The 9,580-nt window shown below is 25.6% G+C and overlaps 2 protein-coding genes across 3 annotated transcripts; both read left to right on the forward strand.

Moving 5' to 3' along the window:
* Positions 1-837: 837 nt before the first annotated feature.
* Positions 838-3,912, forward strand: LOC126899075 (eukaryotic translation initiation factor 5B). The gene is made up of 2 exons (XM_050673613.1): positions 838-984; positions 1,504-3,912. Exon 2 carries the CDS (start codon positions 1,539-1,541, stop codon positions 3,840-3,842), a length of 2,304 nt encoding a protein of 767 aa, XP_050529570.1. The 5' UTR covers positions 838-984; positions 1,504-1,538; the 3' UTR covers positions 3,843-3,912.
* A 2,321-nt stretch (positions 3,913-6,233) lies between these two features.
* Positions 6,234-9,290, forward strand: LOC126899088 (profilin-like). 2 transcript variants are annotated; one of them, XM_050673634.1, is made up of 3 exons: positions 6,234-6,539; positions 8,381-8,552; positions 8,655-9,071. In XM_050673634.1, the coding sequence occupies exons 1-3, from the start codon at positions 6,426-6,428 to the stop codon at positions 8,750-8,752; spliced, it is 384 nt and encodes a 127-aa protein (XP_050529591.1). In that variant the 5' UTR covers positions 6,234-6,425; the 3' UTR covers positions 8,753-9,071. The 2 variants fall into 2 exon arrangements, with proteins under 2 accessions (XP_050529591.1, XP_050529590.1); XM_050673633.1 differs by having other exon boundaries at positions 6,244-6,539; positions 9,047-9,290.
* The last annotated feature ends 290 nt before the right edge of the window (positions 9,291-9,580 follow it).

Here is a 9,580-nt window from a genome sequence, read left to right on the forward strand (position 1 = left end):
GTTTTTGCAATTAGGCCGAAGCTAATTGTAAGCTAACCTATGAATTTATTCTTAAAAACATTTATTTTCATTGCTTATTACCAAAAGAATTTTATAACTCCTGTAGTTAAGCTCTAATTTTTATTCCAATTAATTGCTCTTTTTATGCTATTTAAAAATATGCAAAAATAAAATGTCGGAGAAAAACATTTAAAAAAATGGTAGCCAGAGGTATGATCAGGATTAAAATTTAGGACAGACCCAGTTATAATTATGGTAATTTATACCCATAATACCCGGGTTCGCGTTTCTTTTTTTTTATTATTATTAAAGACTGTACCAAAAAAGAAAGGACTAGAACCTTATTTTTTATAAGTTTTTGCTTTTGTGTTTAAGTTCTCTGACAAATTACTTTAAAGTAACGATTGGGACTGAGTTCTTGTCATGTATGACAAAAGCATTTCGGATTTTATAAGTTAGGGTTTCAGTCCGAAAAATTAATTTAATCATTTGCTAGAGGCGTTCACAAGATTTTACTCTAGTAGTATATGCATAAGAATTTTTTTTATTATTGTGTGGAGATATGTGAAAATTTGTAATTTGTTTGATTTTTCTCCAAAATATTCTTCTATATGCTTTGTTACGACGGCAAAATATGATCTATTTCTAGCCAACTAAAATTTCACACAATTATAGTTGGCCGAAACAAATGAGATTTACTATATAAATCTTATGATCCTTTACAATAAAAAATAATATTTATGACATGAATTAAAACAAAAATTCGTAGTGATATAATGGTATTTAGTACAAACGGCATGACTCCCCTAATTACATAAATATACATGTACCGCATTGCTAACGATAAGCACGAGACCATTATCAAAATAATATCAAAAAGAGAAAACTGAAAGGATGGTGAATGTGCTGGCATTTCCATAAGATCTTGTGATTAGAAAAATAAAAAAGACGTTTAAGTAGTGCTTGAATATTTAAAATTTACTGGTAAGTGCTTATTAGAAGTTAACTGTGTCAATTATTTTCTTTTAATACTTTATATTATTAATACAATTTTAAAAATACTAGACTAATTTTTTTAATAAAATGTGTTTTTTTAAAAATAACTATGTAATCCTTAGTTTAAATATTACTCTAAAATTTAGTAACTATGTACCATAAATTGTTTAAGGAATTAATAGTATATTTTTTAAAATATGCATTTAAATTTAAAATTTTATATATTTTCTTTAAATTTAAAATTATATAACTCATTATATGATCCATCAATGAAAAGAAAACTCATCATTCCTTCTCCAATATAAATGTACAGTTTTTTTCTAAGATAAAAAATTTAATTTAAACATGTCATTTTTATTTTATTGCACATGTTATTAAGCAAAAAAAAATTTTAGCTCTATGTAACTATCAGAACCATCACTAGTTAAATTAATCTCAGTTATGAAAGAATTATTGTGAACACTTTTAATAGCATTCATTTTTTTAATTTGAATTTATTCTTTGCAGTTTTTAATTAAAATAAGCAAATAATTGCTTCCAAAATGTCAACCACTGATGCTAACAAAAAGAAAAAGAAACCAACAGCAGTGCCTGTCAAAGATAAAAAAGGACCTGGTAAAAAAGCTATTGCAGCTTTAAAAGAAGCATTAGCACAACAAAAGGAAGAAGAAGAAAAACTTCGCCGTGAAGAAGAAGAAGAAGAAAAACGTATAGAAGAACTTGAAAAACAAAAAGAAGAAAAATTGAGACTAGAGCAAGAAAAAAAGGAAAAAAAGAAACAGAAAGAAAAAGAAAAGAAAGAAAGGTTAAAAGCTGAAGGTAAATTCTTAACTCCTAAACAAAAAGCTGATAGAGCACGGGCCCAATTACTTCTTGAAACTTTTAAGGCTCAAAGTGAAGCTCTAAGAGCTCAGTCAGTTGTTGATAAAGTAGATGAAAATGGAGAAGAGTCTGAAGAATCTGATGACGAAAATAATGAAAACTCTAAAAATGTAAATAATATTATTAAAAATGAACAAATCATTAAGGATAATAGTGAGCCTGTTAAAAAGGAAGAAGAACATGATTTAAGAGCTGCAGTTGTATGTGTTTTAGGTCATGTAGATACTGGTAAAACTAAAATATTAGATAAACTTCGAAGAACCAATGTTCAAGATGGAGAAGCTGGTGGTATTACACAGCAAATTGGTGCTACAAACGTTCCACTTAGTGCTATTAAAGAACAAACAAAAGTTGTCAATGGATTTGCAAATAAAACATTTTTAGTTCCTGGTTTATTAATTATAGACACTCCTGGTCACGAGTCTTTTAGCAATCTTCGTAATAGAGGATCATCATTATGTGATATTGCTATTTTAGTTGTTGACATAATGCATGGCTTAGAACCTCAAACAATTGAATCTATAAATATTTTAAAGAGTAAAAAAACACCATTTATTGTAGCATTAAATAAAATTGATAGACTTTATGATTGGCAAACTAATCCACGAAAAGATGTAAGAGATATTTTAACTTCGCAGCATCCTAACACACAAAATGAGTTTAAAACACGATCACAAAATGTCATTGTTCAATTTGCTGAACAAGGTTTAAATGCTGCTTTATTCTACGAAAATCCTGATCCAAAAACATATGTATCATTAGTACCAACATCAGCCATAACAGGCGAAGGAATGGGCAACTTATTAGATTTAATTGTTGAGAACTGTCAAACACATTTGTATAAAAGACTATTATTTAGTGAAGAATTACAAGCTACTGTATTGGAAGTAAAAGCAATTACAGGATTAGGAACTACTATTGATACAATTTTGGTTAATGGTTATCTGAGAGAAGGAGAAACTATCGTTGTTGCTGGTACTGATGGTCCTGTTGTAACTCAAATCAGATCATTATTAATGCCTCAACCCTTAAAAGAATTAAGAGTAAAAAATGCATATGTAGAATATAAAGAAATAAGAGCTGCTCAAGGAGTAAAAATTGCAGCAAAAGAATTGGAAAAAGCTATAGCAGGGTTAAATATTTATGTTGCTCATAAACCTGATGAAATTGAACGTTTAAAGGAATTAGTCTCCAAGGAGTTAAAATCGGCCCTTAGTACAATTAAATTACAAGATAGAGGTGTATATGTTCAAGCATCAACATTAGGTTCATTAGAAGCATTATTAGACTTTTTAAGATCTAGTAAGATACCTTACAGCAATATAAGAATAGGTCCTGTTGTCAAAAAAGATGTTATGAAAGCTTCAATCATGTTGGAACATTCACCATTGTATGCCACTATATTGGCATTTGATGTTAAAATTGAGAGAGATGCTCAAGAATTGGCTGATTCTTTAAACGTTAAAATATTCCAAGCAGATATAATATATCATTTGTTTGATAAATTCACTGCATACCAAGAAGATTTAAAAAGGAAAAACCGAGAACAATATAAGTCTGTGGCTGTTTTTCCTTGTAAGCTCAAAGTTTTACCTCAATTTGTATTTAATTCTCGAGATCCAATTGTTATGGGAGTAATAGTTGAGTCTGGTATAGTAAAGGAAGGTACTCCTTTGTGTGTTCCTAGTAAAGAATTTGTAGATTTGGGTATTGTTACTAGCATAGAAAATAATCATAAGCCAGTAGAATCTGCTAGAAAAGGACAGGAAATTTGTATAAAAATTGAACCCATACCCGGTGAAGCACCAAAAATGTATGGAAGACATTTTGATGAAAAAGATTTACTGGTAAGCAAAATTACAAGACAGTCAATTGATGCATGTAAAGATCATTTTAGAGATGATTTATTGAAGACTGATTGGCAATTAATGGTTGAACTTAAAAAATTATTTGAAATTCTATGATTTAAATTTTATCATAATAAATTGTAAAGATTATATTTTTAAATATAACTTAATTAATTGAAAAAAATAATTGGTTATGGTTTTATACATGTTGGTATTATTTGAATTGTTACAGATGTGGCCAAAAAATAAGTTATTAAAATATCTGAATTGTTTTACTATGTACATTAACTCAATAAATATTTTGAGATATTCTTTGTTCGTAAAATTAAAAATCATGTACCCCCTAAATCAGTAATAGCCATAGTAATGACGCACCGATTTTTGTAAAAGTTACATGAATCTAACTTGCATTAAATATAAATTTAAAGTTATTTTAAATATCTTGCCTGCTCTAAGTTTAGATAAACGAATTTGAATTAGTTTGATATTCATTTTTAACTCCCAACAATTGCGATTTACTGTTTCCGCATCGTTAATACTACAGTCTGCCACGTTCGGGGTACGAGGTTCGAACTCCATTCATCAAAATGATTTTGTTTGCGTTTTTTTCGAAAAAAGATTCAAATTTGACTTGATTTTTATTTCATTTTGATTGAATAACTTCAATGAATATAAAGGACCACATCACTGTAACCTCTCTTGTGAGAAAGAGTTTCTTAATCATATTAAAATATTTTACTATATAGTTTTTTTTATATTTCATTCATTTTTCTCAGCTTTCACTTGATCAATTTTTTTTAAAAAAATACATCAAATGATCGTAAATAGTGACTAGTTAAAGATATTTACCTCAAAATTTGGAAAATGATTTCTCCATTTTTAAATGAAAAATTGTTTAACCAAATTTCTCCATTTAGACAATTAAAATTATTAATTTCTAATATTTTTAAAATATATATAGTCGAATTAGGTTTGATAAGATAATAAGGGTTCAATTATAAAATAAAATAATTTTATTTTGTAATATATTAATTTATTAACTCTATTTTTGTGTATGTAACTATCAGTCTATAATATTCCAAATATTTTCGTAAGATGTTGCTTATAAATCATTAAAAAAAAAATGATACTTAGTTTCAACTGGGTTTAACAATGGATTTTTACAATTAAAATCAAATTTTATAATACGAACAAAAGAGTAGATTTTTCTAACAACTATTTTATTGTTTTTCTAGTTTTCTTGCGAATTTAAGAAGGTATTGGTGTTGAAGATTCTGTGCGTTTTTTTCTTTGTATTTCCATAAAAATTCTCAGTTCTCATTGGACCAATTTTAATGATCAATACGTCAAAAGAACACGATTTTAATCAAGTTGAACTTATAATCACCAAATATTTGAAAAAACTCCTTGATTTTAGAAATTTAGACTAATGTCTTAAAATTACGCTACTGTAAAAAATGGCAACTTCAAAGAAACTTTTTTTAATTAAATATCTCCAAAAATAATAAGAGTAAAATTCGTTTCTATACTGAATTACACAGTAAAATCATATTTCTAAAATGAAACAAATTTTTAATGATATAGATCAATATATACTTTACTAAACCAAATTTCTACGCTGATTTTAAATCTGAAATTGAATTATTTCTATCACCTTTTTTTAGCAGGGTTGTTACCTTCGTATCGCTGTTTTTTTAAAACGCTAAAAGTGTCAACATTTACATTGATACGTTTTATTAATTGTTTAAAATTGTTTGTTTATGTTATAAACAGATTTTTTTTTAAACATGTTTTTAACATCCCTGCTTTTTGAGTTTATTACTAATAAGAAAGCGAATATTTACCCATGAAAAATTTAATTAAAACAAAATAAAAAATTATATTAAGTTATTATTGATTTTTTTAAAATTAAAAATAATTCGTGCAAAATTGCAATATAAAATGCCATGCTTAACCTATTTTTTTGTTTATTAAAGTTTATTTTCATAAATGTTTATTATTTAAAAATATTGAACTTTTAAACACTATTTTAGCTCCATTTACAAGTTTAAAATTGATATCCTCAAATAGTCAATTCATATGGAATCTAAGATATTTTTTTTGAGAAACCAAACCACCTTACTATTTTTGATGGCGTGAGAAATATTTTTTAATAATAGACTTTTTTTTGGTTTTCAAATTTTTATTAATATTATTAATTTACCAACAAAGGTAAATACTTGTCCTGTTGATGTATTTTTATTTAGATTGAATGGACAAACTCTTTTATAATAATTCACTATAGATTTATAAATTAGAATTTTCAATAACAATTTTAACGTTTGAAAATTTTAATTTTTGCATAGGTACCATTTAAATAATTATCTGTTGGCGCTTTATGTACTGTTTATTAACCTCCACTATGGAGTTACTTGCGTGGTTACAACGTTGCATATTATTTTAAACAAAATCGTTTATAACTTCATTCATGTACTACTCTTATGAGTACGCCGGTCCGTCACCATCCGGTAAATTTTTTTGCTGTACCTAAACTGCATGATTTATCATCTGTCGTTTGCGGAATCTACTCGCGTGTGTGTTACTCGCTGTGAGATCATTGGACTTTTTTACCTCGAAGATATAATTGTTACATTTGTGTTATTCGCACATTTTTGTTGTTTTTTGTTAATAACAATCAATAAATTATAATAATCGCACAAAATGTCTTCTTGGCAAGATTACGTTGACAAACATTTGTTGGCCAGTAAATGCGTTACCAAAGCTGCAATCGCCGGCCACGACGGAAGTATATGGGCTAAATCTGATGGGTTTGATGTGAGTGTTGCAATGCTTAATTAATCATGTCGTAAAGTATCAATTTTTATCTTGAAATGAAATAAAAGGATTTTCTATGATGTATTTCCAATTCGAACCTTTGCGTTATAATTTTCTCTTATCAGTTCAGAGATGTAATAGGGCGCGTCTAGCCTTGCTAACAGCTTTTGAAAGATTGTACGTTTAAAAATCTTGCTTACATCCACGTCATTTAAACACAAGCGTTAAGTGTTATTTATAGATGTTATTGATAAAATTATTAATAAGAAAATACGATTTTAACAATATTAATATTTTAATTTGTCTAATTTTCAGTTATCTATTTCTTTAAATTATTTTTACTTAAAAAAAGAGCTCTATAAAATTTTTTTATAAGGTTGGATTAAATTTTTTACTGTTAGGATATAAATATATAAGTACAAAAGGTACTCATGATGTAACCAAACAGAACTTCACACTTTCCCATAATATAAATATTTTTTTCTTTTGACTATAAAATTTGAACATTTTTATCACTACCTCATTGAGTTAGTATTTAGAAAAAATTGACAAAAAAAAGTTCTATCCTGAAAAATTATTTATTCTATTTTAAAAATAATGTTAGTACGATAGTATGAAACTAAGTTATTATTCAACAACTCTAATTCTTACACCATTTAAAAAAAATTAATAATCATAAAATCTTAAAAACTTAATTTAAAGTTTAATCAACTATTTCATTGGTTTGGGAACCCAACATAATACCTCAAATAATTTCTTATTACATTAGCTTTCTATTTACAATTTAATTTCTTATAAATTACGTCCATAAAATTTTAATAATAAAATAAAAAAATTTTATTTTTAAGTAATTATTATTTTTTTACATTATGGTACAATTATATTAAACTAAATTTAATACTATTCATACATTTTAAATCTGGTACAGTATAATCTGTAATCCAGTTACATTTAATGTTGTTTTAATGGGTTACTGTATATACTCATTTTTGATTTTTAAATTAAAGTATTCTATATAAAAATTCTACAAATACATACGCATACGCTTACATATTCTAATAACTTTAAGTTAAATAAAAATTATTATCCCATCCAGTTTATACATTCAATATGTAATTTTGTATTTTTTGCCAACATTCCTCTTTTTATAATTTAAATAAAAAAAGACATAGATATCTTTGATTTTGGACTTGCAAATCTCTAACATTAAGTTTACTCTATGGCATTTTTACAAAAACACTTCTGGTTATTTTTTATCAAAGCAATTATTCTATAGTCAACTCATTAGATACTTGTCCTGCATATTTTTGTAGCTATACTTTCACACTGAAAATCAACTTTTTAGCTTTTTATAATAAATTCAAAAAATAACTTGTGCTATTAAAATTGTAATACTTTCATGTTAATCTAATTTTGCAAGTAAAAAATAAAAATAAAGAATATATATATATATATATATATATATTTTATATGCCTGTCCACGGATTGTGCCTTTAGTGCCAAGACACTACATGTAAAATTTGTTAAAATTAATTATTTATTTTGTGTATTGTGTAGATACAGCTAAATAAAAAAAAATTCAGAGATGTAGATCTTTCTCCTTAAAAATTATTTTATGTAATATTGGTATAATGGTTTTTTACTTTTTGTGAAAAATGGAGAAAAGTCTAAATGCCTTTTGTCCCCGTTGAACCCCTCAGGTACGCTCTGTAAAAAAGTTCAAGATACGCCTATATTATGTTTTTATAATAAATATAAAATATTTTTTTAAATTTTATAATCTTCTCATTATATTTTTTATTTTAGTGTTGTTATTAAAATAAGTATTACAATTAATTTAGGTGTCAAAAGAAGAACTAAGTAAAATAGCACAAGGCTTTGAAAATCAAGATACATTAACATCTTCTGGTGTAACATTATCAGGTGTTCGTTATATTTATTTATCAGGTACTGATAAAGTTATTAGAGCCAAACAAGGAAAAGTTGGAGCTCATTGTGTGAAAACACAACAGAGTAAGACATTATTATACGTTTAAAAATATGATTTTGGTGTTCTTGAACTTAAAATTTGGTTGTGGATAAATAGTGAACAATTTATTTATTTATTTTTTGTAGTGTGTCAGTTAAAACGCATAGTATTTGTTCATAAAAATACATGCAAATACTCTGAGAATTCAATAATTTTCATTAGCAATATGAGTGATTTTTCGTAGCTATCAAAGATTTTGTGATAAATTATTTTGATATGTGTGAAAAATTTGATGTGTTTATTAATAAATAAGTATTTAATTATTACTATTGTATAATATATAGATTCATATTGGAAATTTCTTTCTAGTCTAAAAATTCTTTAATTGGTTTCTTTAGTATGTTTAAAGTTATTAAGTAAAAAATTTTTTTTCATTTTTCATTTTAGGAAAAACATTTTTTTTAATTTTTAAAGAAAATATTTTTCGTTTATAATCCCTATAAAGTATAATGTTATTTCTAAATTTAATTATTTTTAGCAATTGTTGTATCATTGTACGAAGATCCAATTCAACCGCAACAAGCTGCATTAGTTGTTGAAAAACTTGGTGACCATTTAGTTTCTCATGGTTATTAAATATGTTGGCAAAATTATATTTTATATTACAATATAAGACAGATGTGATACTACTTAATCAACTTCTTTTTATATTATGTTTTTGATACATTCTATAATATTCATAATATAATAAATTTAAAGTAATAACTGTATTCCAATTTCAAGCTCATATAATGTTTTTATTCAACCTTAAAGCCCTTATAAAATCTTTTTGATATAGTTTTACTTGAAACCATTATTAAAAATATATCTTTAAAGTTTTCAATGCTAACTATATTTTCTAAGTACATTTACTTATTCAATTTTTAATCGTATTATGAGATATAGCAATATACTATTTTATAATAATATAATTTATAACTTAATTATATTATATTTTTTTTATATTTCTATATGGCCTATAGTGTTAACATGATCATTTTATTTAATTACGAAAGCAAAATTATTCAAAAAC

This window comes from Daktulosphaira vitifoliae, unplaced genomic scaffold (genome assembly GCF_025091365.1).
Source record: "Daktulosphaira vitifoliae isolate Bord-2020 unplaced genomic scaffold, ASM2509136v1 Scaffold_2, whole genome shotgun sequence".
Taxonomy (NCBI): Eukaryota; Metazoa; Arthropoda; class Insecta; order Hemiptera; family Phylloxeridae; genus Daktulosphaira; species Daktulosphaira vitifoliae.